The sequence below is a fragment of the Phoca vitulina genome, unplaced genomic scaffold, assembly GCF_004348235.1.
Source record: "Phoca vitulina isolate PV1807 unplaced genomic scaffold, GSC_HSeal_1.0 scaffold39, whole genome shotgun sequence".
Lineage (NCBI taxonomy): Eukaryota > Metazoa > Chordata > Mammalia > Carnivora > Phocidae > Phoca > Phoca vitulina.
Window position 1 is genome coordinate 13,628,066 of NW_022589742.1, and position 19,423 is coordinate 13,647,488.

At 38.3% G+C, this 19,423-nt stretch overlaps 1 protein-coding gene across 1 annotated transcript in view; it reads right to left on the reverse strand.

Moving 5' to 3' along the window:
- Positions 1–19,423, reverse strand: part of STK26 (serine/threonine kinase 26) — a 52,120-nt gene that overhangs the window by 16,558 nt on the left and 16,139 nt on the right. The window contains exon 3 of the mRNA XM_032428371.1: positions 4,935–5,165. Coding sequence (XP_032284262.1) covers positions 4,935–5,165 — 231 coding nt within the window. The remainder of the gene's footprint in view (positions 1–4,934; positions 5,166–19,423) is intronic.

Consider the following 19,423-nt stretch of genomic DNA (forward strand, 5'->3'; position numbering starts at 1 on the left):
ACGTAAAATTTTATAGAACCACAAGGGAAAGGAGAGGAGAGATCATCTTGCCACATGCTTTACTACCCTTGAGTCATTTTCTTCCAAACTAGAATACCTTCTCTATACTCCACCCTCACCAAAATTATGCTCAAGTTCTTGTTCAAATGCTACTCCTTGTTAGGGTTATTGTACTTGATGTACCCACATTAAGTGGGTAATGCGAAGCAAGTTAGATATCTGGGGCTAAGGAGAGAGGCTAGAACCAAAGACATGAATTTAGAAGTTGTCATGATAGGGGCGCCTGGGTGGCTCAGTAGGTTAAGCGTCCAACTCGTGATTTCAGCTCAGGTCATGACCTCAGGGTTGTGGGACTGAGCCCCACATGGGGCTCGCAATCAGCATGGAGTCTGCTGGAGATTCTTTCCCTCTGCCCCTCCCCCCTTTCAAATCAATCAATCAATCTTAAAAAAAAAAAAAAGTTGTCATGATAGGGTGGATGAGACTGACCAGGGCAAATACGCAGAATGAAAGGAATATACATAGTAGGGCACTCAATAAGTAAATGTCAGCTAAACTGAATCTAATATGGGGCTCCTTAGAGTGTGTTATCTCAAGTTTAAAGCTATATTTGTTTTGAGGAAAAAACATTGTGAGGAGGAAAAAATTTTTCCCTCTTCAACTTCCTTCAAGTTTTATAAGAAAACTCCAAAACACAATTTTTAACTAAGGAACATTCCAGAAACATTCACCATACACTGGGAGTAAACACACACAAAAGTCTCAGGAAAAACAGTGAGAAGGTCACAAAACTTTACAGACTCTATTCTGGAATATTTTACTTCTGTCATTCAATTTTTTTTTTTTTTTTTGATAAATATCAAGGTGGTGGTATGTGGAAGGGGGGCATATTTCCTTAACATAAACAGAAATCTAAAGGCGATTTTCAGCAGCAAAATAAAGGCATGATTCAAATTCTATTCAATGCCCGAGTGAGCTTCATTTTAAGATTTACATCGAACTAGAAAAATATTTAAAGATTATAAAAGATTTTTCCAATATTATGAGATCAGAAGGGAAGGGTTTGCTTATTTTAGCATTCTTCATAAAGACTAACTTTGTCTCTCAAGAAAATCTGCAGTGAACTAAAATTAAAGGAAAATACTGTGGTCATACTAATGTTTGTCTGGTTTTTACTCTTGTTTTTAAAAATGAAGTTATACAGTGAGCTCAGTCAAAATGAATACCTTGTACATTTTTGCATGTTTCAAGGAAATCACTACAACTACATACAGTTTCAGAGAGCATATAATTTTCTCTCAAATGCAATAACTTTTCCTCCAGCTTACAGTGAGGTCTTGGTTATGTATGACATGCTGCGTAAAGAGAACCTGAGAAAAACCCATATCCTACTATACTCAATTAACTTGACTCACAAAATCCCCCATGTCATCTGAAATGGAAGGATGCGCCACAATAAAAACATAAGTCGATTGATAATGCAGGTCCCTGATGGTACTTAGAGGATGTAGCCTTGAGTTATATTGACTGCATTAAACAGAACCCTGTTATATTTGATGCGATTTTAGTTTTAAAAAAAAAGCAAGCCTACAGAGTCTCACTACGTTTTAATATAAATGGAAAATATACAAGTTGGTCAATTTAAGTTGGTAATTTAAATAAATGATACTAAAAGGTTATAAAATCATAAGCTATTTCTGTGTGTATATATGCACATGTATACAGAGATAATACACATACATTTATTTACTCCAATGTAAATAGATTCAGGATACAAATAATCAATATCAGCCAGCTGTGAATTTCTACAATTTTATCAAGAAGTGACATGTTTTTCAAAGTAGTCTTTCATATCGTGGACTTTAATTAATGATGGTAAAGGAGATAAAAACAATTCAGTTTAATCCTTTAAGAAGACATCATGGATAATGGCCCTGATTCACTGACTAGTCTGAGAACATTCTATAATCAAGATTTGGACAAGACAATCTGTTTTATTTATTTAAATATTAAGTATTTATGGGTGACTGGTACATGAACACCATGAGGGGAATTTTTTAAAAACATGAAATCTTAGGAATAAATAATACAAACAGAGCTATTATAATTCATTTTCCATGCGAGTACTGAGTCTGAATCAACAAAGGCTATAAGCATCCAATGAAAACAGTCAATACCATGTTGATACCCATTTTCAATATAATATAGAATAACCCATTTGGAATAGGGCTTATTTAATATTTTAAGTCAGTTACCAAAAAGAGCTTATCTGTTGTTACAGATGCCTAAGAATAGCAAAGGTTTAGGTTTGCTCTAGAGTAGGTCTGGAATTACCAGGATTCAAGCCAGAAAGAGTAACCAGAATGCATAAACCACACACACAACAACAACAACAACAACAACAACAACAACAACAACAACAAATTCCTGAGGCTGCCTCAAACCAAGCCTGCTATGGGAATCAGGAGGGGGACCTAAATGTATTGAGACTGAGTGACCTCTCAGGATTCCTTAAAAAAGAGTCTGACCCGCTAAATAAGTTTTGTAGGAAAGAATTCAAAAGCAAAATATGCCACAAAGAATCAAATAATTGTGGGTACAACTAAAGAGAGTAATGGCTAACACTGAGAAGTAAATTGAACAGGAATTACCATCTCCTCTTGGAAGCCTTTCCTTCACACCACCGCCTTCCCCCTAAAATGAGAGAAGTGACTACTTGCCTATTTGTGCCCTATCTGTACCTTGTACATACTTAATCACAAAATCTGCACCCTTTTAGTACAATGTGGGACTGTGCACTCCTTAACGGCAGGGGTGAGTTATTCATTTTCTTTTTTTGGCATGAATTCTACCCTCTTTTTTAATTTTTTTATTATTTTTTTATCATGTCATGTTAGTCACCATACAGTACATCATTAGTTTTTGATGTAGTGTTCCATGATTCATTGTTTGTGTATAACACCCAGTGCTCCATGCAATATGTGCCCTCCTTAATACCCATCACTGGGCTAACTCATCCCCCCACTCCCCTCCCCTCAAACTCTGTTTGTTTCCCGGAGTCCATAGTCTCTCGTGGTTTGTCTCCCCCTCTGATTTCCCCCCTTCATTTTTCCCTTCCTTCTCCTCATGTCCTCTATGCTATTCATTTTTTAAAAAGATTTATTTATTTATGAGAGGGCGGGAAGGAAGGAGCAGAGAGAGAGAATCACCAAGCAGACGCCTGCTGAGCGTGGAGCTCAATCAATGGGGCTCGATCATACGACCCATGAGATCATGACCTGAGTCGAAACCAGGAGCTGGAGGCTCAACCGACTGAGCCACCCAGGTTATTCATTTTTATATCTCCAGCACCTAATACAGTGTATGACACATAGTGACAGGTGTTTAAGGATTTATTCTACTATACATTCATTCCACATTCATCTAATTCATGTAATATTAGAATAAACAGGCTTTGAAAAAAGGCAGTGAAATTTATGATTTCTAAATCAGTAGTAACTAATATAGATAGATTATCCTAGGGTTTATTTGGTCAGCAGAATATAAAAAGATAGCATTAATTCTTATGCAGGCCAATAGCTTGATGAGTTATAAACACACCCTTTTTGGCCTAGAGATAGATGAACAAAAAACCAACCAAACAAACAAAACTCTTTCCCGCCTTGTAAACCCTGAAAAGCAAAGACCTAACTAATACTGCCTTCCTTTGAAAAATTTCAACATGGGGATAAAAATTTTTAACTTTAGGGGCGCCTGGGTGGCTCAGTCGTTAAGCGTCTGCCTTCGACTCGGGTCATGATCCCAGGGTCCTGGGATCGAGCCCCGCATTGGGCTCCCTGCTCCACGGGAAGCCTGCTTCTCCTTCTCCCACTCCCCCTGCTTGTGTTCCCTGTTTTGCTGTGTCTTTCTCTGTCAAATAAATAAAATCTTTAAAAAAATTTTTTTAATTTTAAAATAATTGTAACTCTAACCTAAGCTAGATTTTTCTATTTATTCTTCACATTTCAATAGACACAGATCCTAACTTCTTTTTTTTTTTTTAAGGTTTTATTTATTTATTTGAGACACAGAGAGAGAGCACAAGCAGGGGGAGCAGCAGAGGGAGAGGGAGAAGCAAACTCCCCACTGAGCAGGGAGCCTGAGGCGGGACTCGATCCCAGGACCCTGGGATCATGACCTGAGCCAAAGGCAGACGCTTAACCGACTGAGCCACCCAGGCACCCCAAGATCCTGACTTCTAACTTTGGAACTCAAGAACTCTTGGGTTTTACTAACCCAATCATATCTCCATCTGCCATGACCTCAGGTGTCTGCTAATTCCATAATCCTGGAAACTAAAATTCCAACTTCTATTGGGGAGCGGGGAGGACAGATAGTATTCCATTTGACTCCACTTCAACAGATATTTATCATGGACTTAAGATGTGCCATGTCCTGTGCTAAGTGATGTAAAAACCCAGACTGGTTGAGCTAAACTCCCTGCCATCAAGGAGTTCATAATCTGGAGGGAGAGAAAGATGTGTAAATAAGCACCGTAACTCAATGGAATACATGACATACTTACATATTCCATCAATTCTGAGGTCGAGACAGACTGGACCATTGAGAATAATGTGCGAAAGCCCAGGGGGAAAGCTCTTTCCTGACAAAGGATATGGCTCAAGGACCAGCTGCATTTCTGCTCCCCCGTCAATCCAAAGTTCAGGTGTGGAATAACGGTGCAGCCGAGTGCTGGGATGCATTCAGGATACAGCTGCTAAATCTAAAAACAGTCTATCTGGCACTATAAATGGAGCTGGATTCTGCCTGGAGGCCAAAGACTGCCAAATCCTAATTTAAGACATTGCCTTTCAAAAAATAGAATTAAAAAAAAAAGAAAGAAAAACTTATAATGAAAATACCTTATGACTTAAATAATACAACACACACATTACCTTTAAATATGATCCATAGTATTTTGTTACATATGAGCTGTCACACTGACTCAAAACAGTTATTTCTTGCTGAATGTCTTCAATTTCATCTTCGGCTTCCTCGAGGTCTATGATTTTAATAGCAACCACTTGCTGGGTACGGTTATCAATTCCTTTGAAAACTTCTCCAAAGGAGCCTTTCCCAATGCGTTCTAATTTTGTGAACAGTTCTTCTGGATCAGCTATGTTATTCTAAGGGGGGACCGGGGAGAGAAAGAAAGAAAAGAACACAAATGTTTTGCATCAAATTTTTTTTACTTGAAAGGAAAATAAATCACATAAGACAATAACACATATTTAAAGGCATACAAACTCCCTTGATTCTCCACATGTGCTTTGTTAGAGCAATTATAATCCCAAACAGCCAGCTAGTCCATATTCTACGGAATCACTCACACTAACTGGGCTTAGCTGATCCTGTTACTACAAACAATCCCATAGAGCAAATGTTGTCTCTGCTGCCTGCCAAAGGGCCAGGTACTTTTTACTTTGACAATGGCCTTAGCAACACTTTTTCTAGATATATTTCAAGGGAAATACCAACATAAAAAGCTTTTGCACAGTGAAAGAAACCATCAACAAAACGAAAAGGCAACCTATTGAACAGGAGAAGATATTTGCAAATGATATGCCTAATAAGGGGTTAATACCTAAATTATATAAAAAAAACCTTACACACTGAACACCAAAAAAACCAAATAATCTGATTTAAAAATGGGCAAAAGACCTGAGTAGACATTTTTCTTTTTTAAGATTTATTTATGAGAGAGAGAGAGACAGAGACCATGTGCGCACATGCGCGCAAACAGGTAGGAGGGGCAGAGGGAGAGGTAGAGCATCTCAACCAGACTCTCCACTGATTGGGCCCCGATCCCAGAACCCTGAGATGATGACTTGAGCCGAAATCAAGAGTCTGATGCTTAACTGACTGAGCCACCCAGGCGACCCCCGAGTAGACATTTTTCTAAAGGCATCCAGATGGCCAACAGACACATGAAAAGATGCTCAACATCACTAATCATCAGGGAAATGCAAATCAAAACCACAATGAGATATCACCTTACACCTGTCAGAATGACAAAAATAACAAGTGTTGGCGAGGAGGTGGAGGAAAAGGAACCCTTGTGCACTGTTGGTGGGAATGTAAATTGGTGTAGCCACTGCGGAAAACAGTATGGAGGTTCCTCAAAAAATTAAAAATAGAAATATCATATGATCCAGTAATTCCACTACTGGTTTTTACCCAAAGAAAATGAAAACATTAATTCTAAAAGATATATGCACCCCTATGTTTATTGCAGCATTATTTACAATAGCCAAAATATGGAAGCAGCCCAAGTGTTCAGTGATAGATGAATGGATAAAGAAGATGTGGTATATATATGATAGAATATTATTCAGCCATAAAAAAAGAGCAAGATCTTGCCATTTGTGACGACACGGATGAAACTAGAGGGTATAATGCTAAGTGATATAAGCCAGACAGAGAAAGACAAATACCATGTGATTTCATTTATATGTGGAATCTAAACAAAACAAAACAAAACAGACTCTTAAATACAGAGAACAAACTGATGGTTGCCAGAGAAGAAGGGGTTTGGGGGGCAGGCGAAATAGACAAAGGGGATTAAGAGATACAAACTTCCAGTTATAAAATAAATAAGTTATAGAGATGAAAAGTCCAGCACAGGGAATATAGTCAACAACATTACAGTAACATTGTTTGGTGACCGATGGTGACTATACTTATTGTGGTGAGCATTAAGTAATGTATGAATCATTATGTTGTAAGCCTGAAACTAATATAACATTTTATGTGAGTTATACTCCAAAAAAGGGGGGGCAGGCACTTTTTAGTATAAAGCAGCTGACTAGACAGAGTTAGCACATTAATGCAAGGGTAGTGATGGTGAGAGACTGCCTAACCTAAGCTGTAAGTAGGTGAATTGTTTAAAATTCTAACATCCTGCCAGCGAAACATTACCTTTTCACTCTCCTCTTTCCAACTTTGACATTCCAATCACCCCACCTGTACTCCTAAACTACCATGCGGACACAGAACGCAAAAGACTCAAGAATCTATGAGTCTTTTTTTCCTTTACTTGGGATCCTATCTGTATGTAACGTTCTCATCAATGGCTGAAATAAGATTCTCCGCCTTGATCATAATTGCTAGTGCTCATTTGGAAATGGTACTACGTTGAGCTTCCACAACTCATCACGCAGTAGGAATCCAGAATCAGTCAACATTTTGCTACAATAAAATCTGGAGTGAAGCATAGGTTTTTAGGTTAACAAATGCTTCAGATATTCATAAATTCACTGTCCCTTCCTGATTCAGAAATATCCTTTGCCTTATACAATTTTGAATTCAAACTTGCCTCCCACGAGACAATATTTATATCCTTAAAACTCATATTGCTGAATATGTACTACCAATCAAGTAGAAACACAAGATTTCCAGACCTCCCCAAAAAGGCACGTTATTAATTTGTACTTAAATGCTTCAAAAAATAGAAGGATGCTATCTAGTTCTGGTGAGCTGTATATGTTTAATCTGTCAATTGGACCTACATTATCTGTTCATTTACTACAATTTTACCTAACCAACAATTTCAGGAGACAATTATGGAGTTAGCATGTTCCCTTAGATTTTCTATTAGACAACAAAATCATTAAAGTTTACTTTTGTTTCTCATTAAGTTGTTTGCATCAGCGACAGCACCAAAGAGATCCACTAACAATTCCATTAAACTGCCGGCCTTTGAGCAGCTAAAAGCTTATAACCGATTTTGAAAAATTTCACCAATTTTTCTTTTTTCAACCTGCCCAAAATTCAGTTTGTACATGACCTGCTTAATTTGTAAGCTTCTCCATTCTCCTTGATTTTTTTCCATTTCTAAAAGATGTACTTTCCATGTAGTAATCTCTTTGATACTGCAAGCTACTTGTTATCCCCACCCATCTCCAGTACCCACATGGAACAAGTATATCTCGAGCTTCCCATACGGGCATTTTTTGTTTTTTTAAATTTTTTATTTGACAGAGAGAGAGAGAGAGAGAGAGAGAGTGTGTACAAGCAGGGGAAGCGGCAGGCAGAGGGAGAAGGAGAAGCAGGCTCTCTGCTCAGCAGGGAACCTGATGTGGGGCTCGATCCCAGGACCCTGAGATCAAGACCTGAGCCGAAGGCAGACAGACGCTTAACCGTCTGAGCCACCCAGCGCCCCCCATACGGGCTTTTAAAAATAATTTAGATTTCCAGTAGGCTGCAAATGCGTCTTGAATGCTTACATTTTATTATATACCTTCTCTAAAACTTGAGTACCATCATTATTGATTTCCTTGGTGTTCCCTTAGCAAGACACTATACTTTGTTGTGATTAGTATCACATAGTAGCTAACCCACCAGTTACCTCTTCCTACTTCTGGTGATGGTTCTTGTCTTTCTAGTACCTAGTGGCAAAAATACTCACCAAAGCTCGGTGATAGGTTCACCTCTCTGTAAGTTGCTAAATTCAGTGGATTTGGAAAAATAAAAGGAACAAATCTTTCCATTTTTCTGATATAAACACAAAACAAATCTGAAAGTTGTAAGTATACCATTGATTAAAAAACACATAGTATGCACTCTTTGATAACACATTCTGGACTAGGAAGTGTATTCGTTAACTTTATAACAAGATTTTTTGTTGTTGTAAGAAACAAAGATTAAATCCTAATCTCCTTAATTCATGTTTTAAAAGGATTTCACTGAAACAATCAACCCCTGGGAGAACACAGCTGTTCTATAATAAAATGGGTTCCTGAAAGTATGTAAACAAAGATTTAAACATCAAATCACACTTTGCATTTTAAACAAGCTCTGAAGTGAATCCTAACTCATGATAGTTTCTGATTTTAAATCAAGGAATACCAAGTCGGACAAAGGAAAAGAGAAAGCTTTTACACAATGTTTGCACTTCCCACTCCTTTACTTTGGGATGAAAACTTGTCATGCAGAACCCCAACATCTAGAGTGGGGGGAATCATGAAAACAACTTTTCCCGAGGAGAACCTCACCTCCCTGACTTCCGGAAGGCTAGAGATCCCTGCCCTGTTTACCAAGGCCTGAATCTTGGATAGATAATACTGAAGTTCTATCTTTCCCTTCACCGTCTCACTAGCTTCTTAAACTGAAGTACACTAAATCTTTATTAGGACAGGTATTCTTTCTGGTTTTTTTGTTTGTTTTTGTGCAAGGGCAAAATCAAGCAAATACATGGTAAGCATCTCAAGCAATGCACTAGGAAACAATCTATATGAAGAAACTGATTTGGCCACCTGTTCGTATCACTCTTCTTCAGAGTCTCTAAGAAAATCAAGTCAGCTCCCTCTGCATCCCAATCAAATTTTAAGAATATTAAAATATTAGAGAATATTAAGAATTTCCAAAGAACATTAAAATCTCCTAATCTTCCTACCTTTACTGCAAAATCCCAGTTTACTACTAGATCCGTATTTGCATTGCCTTCTCAAAGCCCTGGCGCGGGATGGAGCTCTAAGTTCGATAGCAGCAAATGGGAGGAATGGCTACATTAACTTCACATGGATTTACAACTAACGGTAGATGACTTATACATGCCCCACAAAAGCAGGTCTGTACACGTGGGAACCTCACAGGTCCACCTCAGGACGTTCATCAGACTGTGCTTGGATTTGAACTCTTCGGCTCTAAGCACACTGTTACAAATTTAAGTCTTAGAAGTTACCATTACTACTAAAACATAACAGCAGCAACAAGCTTTCAGTGTGGAGATACTCTTAGCATGTCCAAAAGGGACATCTTACTGTGGAAAGTCAGGGGCAGATGCAAGAAGGCTTCTTACACACTTAAATCACAGAATCAGAGGGCTGGAAGGATTCTTAAGGGTTCTCTAAGGGCTCTCCGGTCCTGGCTACACATTAGAGTCACCAGTACAACTTTTAAAATGCAGATACCTAGTCCTCATCCCCCAAGTACTGATCTGGGACTTCTGAAATTAGGGCCCAGCAATAAGTTTTTGTTTTAAAGTACTCCAAACTACTTCCTATGTAGTCATTTTGGCACCAGACTTGACATTGGCATTGGGAACCACCGAGAAGACATCTGAAATTTGTATCCTTGATTATAGGGAACTCATCACCCCTATTTTTCCCAGGCAAGCCTGTGGCTCTCTTCTAACTGTGCACACTAAAAGTGGACAACTCAGAGATTAAAAGTAAACTGAAGGCCACTTTGGTATTTATATATACATAATTGTATTTAAAAAATTAAGTCTACAATACTTCTAAGGACACATCTCTAAAATTAGTGCCTACCCTCAAATAAGACCAGAAAAGTAATATTTACCAAAACACACACAATGTATCCCGTACTCTCTCTCACTCTTTTTTTTTTTTTTTTTTTTGGTAATTACTTCCGTTTATTCCTTCACTACCCGGAGGCCAGGACCCCAGGAAGTGCCACAAAACTGAGGCAGGATACTCTTTGTGTATGTATCTTTGAACACTTTTTTTAAAACACAATATGGTATATGTAATAATGGAGTACATAATAGGTTCAGATCTAATTGATGACAGTTTTCAGTTAACAGTCAACATTGGCAAAGAGTAAAAGTTTAGCTAGTAGAAAATGGGTACAAATTGTGGAGGGGGGTGGAGGGAAGGAAAAAAGGTTTCCTTGACCCTCTTAAGGTCCCTGGCTGGGTCTGAAAATTAAACTCACAAAGATGGATTAACAGAAGAAAAGCATATACATTTATTTAATCTAAGTTTTACATGATATCAGAGCCTCCATAAAGAAATGAAGACTCAGAAATGGCTACACTGGTGGGTTTTTAAAAAAAGAATGACTTTCTTTCTCTCTCTCTCTCTCTTTGAGAGAATATGAGCAGGAGAGGCGCAGAGGGGAGAGGGACAAGCAGACTCCGAGCTGAGCGTGGAACCTGATGTGGGGCTCAATCCCAGGACCCTGAGATCATGACCTGAGCCAAAACCAAAGTTGGATTCAACCGACTGAACCACCCAGACATCCCTAAACTGGTGTGTTTTAATGCTAGGTTTGACAAAGAGCAAAAAATTGTGGAAAAGGGCAAAGAGTATGAGCTAAATGTAGTAAACTGGGGGAAACATAGCAAGGCCTGTTTGTTCAGATTCTTCTTGGCATCCCTTTGTCTTTGGAGATAAGGACGCTCCTTTCTTTCCGGTACTATGAGAACATCTCCCACATGAGGGTCTTATGACCTGCTTCAGGGGAGAGGGGCAGTGAGGAAGGGAAGGGGGAGAGTCAGACAGAGTGACCTTCCTACTTCTATTTCCTCAAACTCCTTTAGCTTAAAATATTCAATATGCCAAGGTGCTATATTTTGGGGTAGCATATACTGAACCCCATCAGGGGCATTAGGAATAACTGAATCAGGAGAAACAAGAAAATTGTAGACAGAATTAGAATTAGCCTTGAGGTTTTAACAGAATGGAGACCTGGAAAGCCAAAGGTGGTCAAAAACCAAAGGTACAAAATCTAGTTTCTTTGAATCTGAGGTAGTCAAAGTAAAACCTCCAGTCTGGAGCTGAGAGTAAAAACATACAGATTTAGGGAAGAGAAGGTAGATTTCTCAGAGAATTTGACCAGGAAGGGTTGAGCTCAAGTGAAAGAACCTGCAAGAACTAAGAACCCAGCTGAGCAAAGCTGACCTTAAGATAGGTTTTGCACTTGCCTCCCTACCTTAATAAAATCCAAACTATGGATGCTCTTGGCTATACAATACTTTTTGCACTTTACAAAGACTGATCTGTTTAGAGGCCTACCAGTGACTCACTCATGAAGAGGGGTATACAGGAAATGATGAGCAAAGAATGTGCTAATGATATCAGGCTGAGAAAGGAAGACCTCTTACTGTCCTCAAAGTCTCAAGTGGTAACACCAGGAGTGGCTTGCTGTGAACTCAGAATGCCCAGACAGTCACAGAGAGTAACTAAAAACTGTGGCCTAACAATATACTAAAGACTAGAGATTTACCCACTTAACTACCTGTTGAAATTGCTCAGATTAGTTCTCCCAAGCTAGAGAGGAAACACTTTTCTGGATTACTTCCATGTCTGTACTATTACCTGTCATCTAACAAGTAGAATGCATAGAAATCATTTTCTAGGGGCTCCATGAGCCTCAAATGCAATTAGTTCTATTATGACTGCCTATGTTAAGATTCGTCAACTGCCCTATAAACATTGCCTCAAAAGTTTGAGTGTCTCCTGATCAAGATGATGCCAGAAAAAATATATGTAATGATTTAAAATAAACAGCCATATACCTCTTAGCACTGCTTGTGTTCAAGACCACAGGACACTATCTATCTTTTTAAAGTGCTATATATGATCCAAGCACAATTGACTTCTCCCTGGATAGAACTATAACAGTCACAGGCTTTTATAGCTGGAAGGAAATGTGTAGGTCATTTAGACCAACTCCTTATCACCACCATCAGTAACAAGCATTTATTGTATGCCCACTGTGTCTAATGGCTAATACCACCAAATGGAAGCTATGAAATTTAAGGCCGTTTATGTCAAAATGATGGCAGAGGTAGGGAAAGGTTAAGAAGGGGAAAAGAAATCCTGAAATTAAAAGAATTATAGGATCTTTGAGATGGATAGGAACTTAGCAAACATCTGATCCAAAATCTGTTTTTATAGGGGAAAAAACCCCAAATTGTTCAAGGATATAAGGTAGTTAACTAGCGGCAAAGCTCAAACTTGAACCCAGGTCCCCTGACTCCTAAGTATAAGGTTCTTTCACTACAGCTTGGATCAATTTGTAACTTAAATTATACTCTTTTGCTATAAAACCAAAGTTTTTTTCCATCACGAACAGAGCCCATAACTGTCCAATGTCTACTTAAGAATATCCCGACATTTAAAGAATCTGAAAACTTTTAAACCTAAAAGAATTTGAAAAACTTAAAATAGAATTTTCCTCTCCTCCACATGATAGGATTTCTTACAATTTTGGAATCACTATGCAATTGACTGATCCCTGCATATATGCATGATTACCAAGTATTTTATACTACAATTCCACAGAGAAGTGACCTGTATGTAATCTTGACTTTCTGGCAAGGTTACTATATTTGGCCCATTTTTTTCCATGTCAATAATTAATCTGGAATGGGCTAGCCTCTGCAGTGTGGGAGGCAAGGTAGTGATGGTATTCCATACCATGATTCCCATAGGAGCCAATGTCCGGAAACCAAGAGCTCCAATTCCAGCTTTATCAGTGATTTATTGTAACCCTTAACACTTCCGTAACCCTCAACGCTAAGGCTTTCAGTTCTGTTCATTTAAAAAGACCCTCAAGTTGATGAAATTGTCCAAGAATAAAAATAATATTTTTGTGTTAGGTTTTATATGGGCAGAGAATTGTTCACATGACCATGTGAATACTCAGATTACTTTAATAGTGAGAAGAACAAGACAAACACAATTTTTTCTAAACTTTTGAAGGATGTGATGTTAGCAGAGTATTTTTCTCCTTTGTACAACCTCAGGTTCATATTACAAGTATCTGATAAAAATTGATGGAATTCTTAAGAGACCTCCGTGATTTAGATTTCTGAAGTAAAATACTTAGCTTCACTATATTTTGTATATGACAGAATAAGAACTAAGGTAAAGCTGGTATGTCTGTATGTGTTTCAAATTAAACATGGAGAGTTGGGCTTGAGGTCAATTTCCTTCAGGTGGTCAGTCGTCTGAGTTTGTATTTCCATGTCTGAGAGCTCAAAATATTTATCTAAGTGCATAAAGAAAATGTTCCTAGTTTGCCTATTGTTATGCCACATTTTTGTATCTCTCTCAAAGGTTATTATAATTTGCTTTTGCAACATACAGATGTCCAATTGCCCGGTTTTACATATACGCAATGAAATAAGTGAACTGTAGTCAAAAATGTAGTTACAGCAACCCTGGTCTTCCTTGTGGTCATCACACAGCATTTTATCAACTCACAGTGGAGTCCCCGTCTTTACTTACCACTTAAAAGGCAGTTTTGAGATGGATGAGGCAGCCCTGGTCTTAACCAGCAAAGCATGAAGTCAAAGGTCTCATACAGTAGTATTTTGTACTCTTAAGCAACAATTTAAACTTCCAGCAATTTTGTGCACAGCAACAAGAAGAAAAATGTGTTCATAAGGCAGAAATAAAATTAAGTTTATAAGTACTTTTTCATCTTTCCTTTATTATTCCTGTTTTTAAATGTACCTCATTAGCAAAAATACTTGGAAAATATTGTAGCAGAGGATAACTTCATTGAAATTATTATAAAAGGTTTTGACATAGCAGCATGAATAACACAGCAGTTTGAGGAGTTTCTCCTGCTTAATAACTGTGAGTCTACTTCACCTTTAAGAACAAAAGAATAATTGAAAATATTCCTTCATCTGAATTCCTCCTACTCAAGAGAGGATAAGGAAAGAGCTTCCTCTGGCCTCCTAACGTGCTTTCTTCTCTGTACTTAAGCTCAGAGCAGAGGGAAAGAACAATGGAGTAAGCAGGACACATTCTGGGATGTGAAGAATGCAGTTCTTTAAACATGTTGGTAAGACAGTTCAATTTACAGCCGGGTAAAGAAGAATGAAACATCTCTTTGATTCTATTGTCACTTTTCCACGTACCACATTTTTCGAAAGAAAAATTAAATGCAGAAAGCACAAGAAGAAATTTCACCATAACCTCCCCTCTCTTAGAAATCCTTAAGAAACAGATTCCTAGCTGGCGGCGCTTTTATTAGCTCTCTTTCCTAGATAGATCTTGAAATTCCTGCCATTTTAATTGAAAGTAGAAATATCAGATTATTTTGTTCAGCCAGGTAAATCATCTTCAGGTCGAAGGCCTTTTAAATGGAAGGAAATAACTAATTTTGTCTTTTTGACTAACTTTCTGGGATTTGAAGTTCCCTTAAACCTTTAATTATAGCCGTGGGTAAGGGAAAGGAGACATCCTGCAAACAATCACATTCTTCTCTCAATAAACCAAAAAGTCTAAGGCTATCATCACAATAAATGCTGGATGCAGATGCCATTGCATCATTTAGCTCCTTTCTCTCTGACCTTACAGCCATTCCAGAGGAAAAAGGACGTCTGGTTTCTTGTAAGTATTACAGAGGTAAAGAAAGCAGAGAGGTCCGGCAAAATTGCCTTCATTTTGCTTATCCCGGAAATGACAAGCACTCAGCGATAAGATGTCGGCTTCACCACCTGTAAAATGAGGGAAAGAGGTGGGCTCCATGATCTCTAAATCCCTTCCTGTTTTGACACTGCAAATTTGTGGGGGATTAAAGCCAAGTCGCTTCGTTCCCCCTCCCTGTTGCCAACTCTAGTTTTGAAGCAATCATTAAGGTAGGGGATGAACTGGCACCGGCTACACGGCCAATTCTGTAGTGGTATACAATGGCTCAAATGGAAAGTTTACACTACCCCATTGTCGCAGCAAGCAATTCAGAATCTCTAGCAGACTGCATTCAAGTCCCAACTCTCTGATACTATAATGAAGCAGGCTGAGAAGCCAAGGACGGATAAAGAGCAACAGGGTAAGATACTGTCCAGACCATGGCCCAGTGTAGATGAGTGACTGCTCCAAGGAAGCCAAGGGAAGCCAGAAGTTCAGCTCACACAGGACCTAAGGTTCTATTGGTCTTCCTCTGCTTTCATTGTAAATTCATTCCTAAAGTAATATTCAGAAAGTAACGTAATTATCCTTGCCCATATACAGAACTAGAACACCCAACAAAACTAAGTGCCCAAAGGGAAAACTTCAGGAATACCTTATCATGTACCAAACACAACAATTCAGTGAGTAGGAGCTTGGACATACAAACTTGAAGGCAATGCTCCACTGGGGAACAATTTTACTTTCTTATTTTTGAGACTTTGAGTCCTGCCATTTTTTCTGTCAACAATACCCTCACTCTCCCCCATCTCTGGAATTACCACATCTCTTAAAAACAAAGAAACAAACAAACAAAACACCTTCCCAACTCCCCAGGGTAACCTGATCACCTGACACTCAATTGCTTCATTCCCTGCCCTCCCATAGCTCTTTGCTGGAGCCTCCGACACAGTACACATTTTACTATCTTTGCGTTCTCTTTCATTGTCATGATCGTTCTTTTCTCAAATGAATAAACACATTAAGGAGGGAGCTCTGTCTCAGTAAGCACCAGGTACCCTCACAGCACCAGTGCAATGCCTTGTATACTGGATGTAGTCCTTGGATGTTTGCAGGGTGTTTACAACTTACCTGCAATCTTCGGCATGAGGTTATCCTTTCATTTGTAGTTTGATTTCTGACTTTTGGTGCAAGGGAGATTACATTCAATAAACTGGAGAATGTTAAAATAGGTATGAAATTCTAAGTCAAACCCTATTCTCGCATGTGATTAACATAATAGAAACTTTCCTAAGTGACAACTTTGAGAGTTTTTTCTTTCTACTTGGAGAGCTCTTTAGGTTGCAAAATAGCAGTTCTTAATGTAATATGGAGCTATACCCAAAGGACAGTTGGTAGTAGCTATACCCACAAGGATGCAGATCACTAATCTATGCAAATATGATTCTGGAAGCACATCCGCAATCACTATTAACCAGAACCATATGACTGTGTGTCCTGGAGAGTCTAGCACAATTTCATACTCTAATGCAAAGACTAAAGGTCTCGAAGAGTGGCAGTCGGTATATCATTCTGCTGTACATTTCTTTTAATTTACTTAGGCTAAACACATATAGAAATACACAATTCAATTAGGGATCAGGTTTAACCATAAGCATTAATGTTAAAATAAAAGGATTATTACTGACTACACAGGATGTTATATAAATATGGCCTGGGATTGATAACAAGCTCTTACTATAAAATATTCATTTGGAAAGGGGGATGAGGCCATACAGTGAAAGGAAGACAAAGATCCTGCTAATATAGAAATGATAAAACAGGTATCCTAATTTATTCAGGCCATTATTTAATCAAACCCACACACAGGGCACTTTAACATGATAGACATTGAGAGCCTCATTTTATGCTATCCATCCTGGAGGTAAAATAAAAGGATGCCATTCAACTACTTTCAGAAATAAACATCTCTGGATAGAAACTAAGGCAGAGACACCTTATAGCAAATATCGAGCTATTGCAGATAATGTTACCGTGAATCATTAGCACACTTATTAAAATGCATCAGATTAAAACAAAATTGATTTGCTCGCTGCCTATCTTCCTTCTAGATGGGGAACTCCAATTAAAATCAATAGGTTTGAAGCTTGTAAGCACAGCACTAAATTATTAACACCATGAGTTCTTTTAGAAAATTAACACTGATTGAAAAAGTGGAATTTTACATAGACTTACCTTTTCATTCTTAATGAGAAAGTGGCTGCAGTATAATTTCCCTCCAACATTTCTCTTTAATCAAATCTATACTTTGAGCGGATTTAATCAAATTGTATTTGCAAGGAGTTACCCAGTGGAATCTTAGGACTAAGGAAAATTACTTCTTAGGTCCTGCTGGCTTTAACATTCTATGATCCCAAGAAAACGATACTGATGGCATGATGGTGTCAACAGCAAAGAATTTTAATCTTGGCAAATAAAAGACTAGAGGAGATTCTCAAATACTCAAAAGAATAGTCTTTAATATTTTCAACAATCCACTCTGTAGTTCCCCAAAGTGAAAAATATCATCAGAGTATCTGTTTATGTGTGTGTGTACGGGTGCACGGCTAAAAGAATAATGTTTGTTGTTATTTTTACATCTTATCTACTTCTTTAAAAGATTTGAAGCAGTGCATTCATAAACAAGAATATATTCAGGAATCAAGTAAAATGGGGTGTCTGTGTGGGTCATAGTTGTACCTGAAAACCTAAGGAAAGAAGAACTACTACAAATGAACATAAAAGTTAGCTCTGCGCTCAGCACCATGGTGCACCCAACATATATGAGAAATTAGCTTACAGGAACAGATTTGTTACACTAACAAAATGGGCTGAATTTCAACATCCTCACTGATGATTTTCTTACTGTTATTCCTTTTCCCTTGCATAGGGAGTACCACTTCATTTGCCAAAAAAAAAAAAAAAAAAAAGCCCTGATTATCCCCGTATTTTAATTTCCCCAAAGAATTCCAGCTTGGAGACCTCTTCTGCTTTTTGTTGTGAATTAAACTCCTCTTGAAGTTTACCAACTTTTCCCAAACTGAAATTTCTCAACCCATCCGCGTCCTACCCTACACTCCACTGTCAATAGCAAGTGTGAATATCCTAATCCCTATCCCTAAAGGTACAGATTCACCAGTTTGAACCCCCATTGATGTGTGCTGACATTGCTGAAATCTGTTCATGTTACCAAAGCACAACGTTGGACAAATTCAATATTCAAATAAAGGAGGGGAAATGCTACTGACATTATAAGATAGCTACTAATATGTGTTGAATCTTTTAATTGTTAACAAATACCATTATAAACATAAGGCTGTTTACGTGTTCTCGATACAGCTGGGGCTAGGATATTTTATTAGTTAAAATTTATAGTCTTTGTTGATTTATCAATCAACAAAACTGCGATTCTCCAACAAGGATCATCAATATCCAGTAACAAATTTTAATACATGTACAGAAAATCTTAATTTTTTTCCTCCAAAAAAATATGCTATATGGTCTCTTTGGGACTGTTAAAGGGTCATTTTATTTTAGAACTGGGAGGAACCCTTATAAAATATTTGGGCTTTTGATTTTATAATGAGTGATTTCTAGCTGGGGGTGGGGTGGGGAGGAGCAATAACAAACATATAACCTCAGGATGGAGACGAATAACAAAGTTCCTTAATTAGTTCTTGAACTGCCATAGCCAAAATAAGGTTGATGAGCAATTCAAAGTAATTAAAATGCTTTGAACAGTGTGCTACCCAAAAAGATCTGTGATCTACAACTTGAGCTGACTTGTACCCTATCATTTTACAGCCCTAACCAGAGAGAAAGTACCACTCACCAAACAAATCCTCACTGCCCACCCCGAAAGGACCCATAGAACATTCTGAAAAACACAACTTTGAAATCCCTTTGTCCTTTCTTGCCTTGGTGAATTTTTTCCCTTTCTTTCTCTTCTTCTCATCCAGTCTTAAAGCCAGCTCAGCTACCCAGTGATGCCTTTCCTGACCATCCCAGCAGGCTGGCTCGACTCATCTTTCCTAGGAATTTCTGGACAGGCCAGGAGGGAGCCACTGAAAGCTTTCAGCAGACGAGTGGAAAAATCAAGTCTGTGTTTCAGGTAGCTCCCTCATGTCTGCACCTAGCCCCGAGCCTACTTAGTGACAAAGGCTAGAATGCCATGATAAAAGAAGAGATAATGTCTGACACTTTCAGACGGGGGGGGGGGGGGGGGGGGGGGG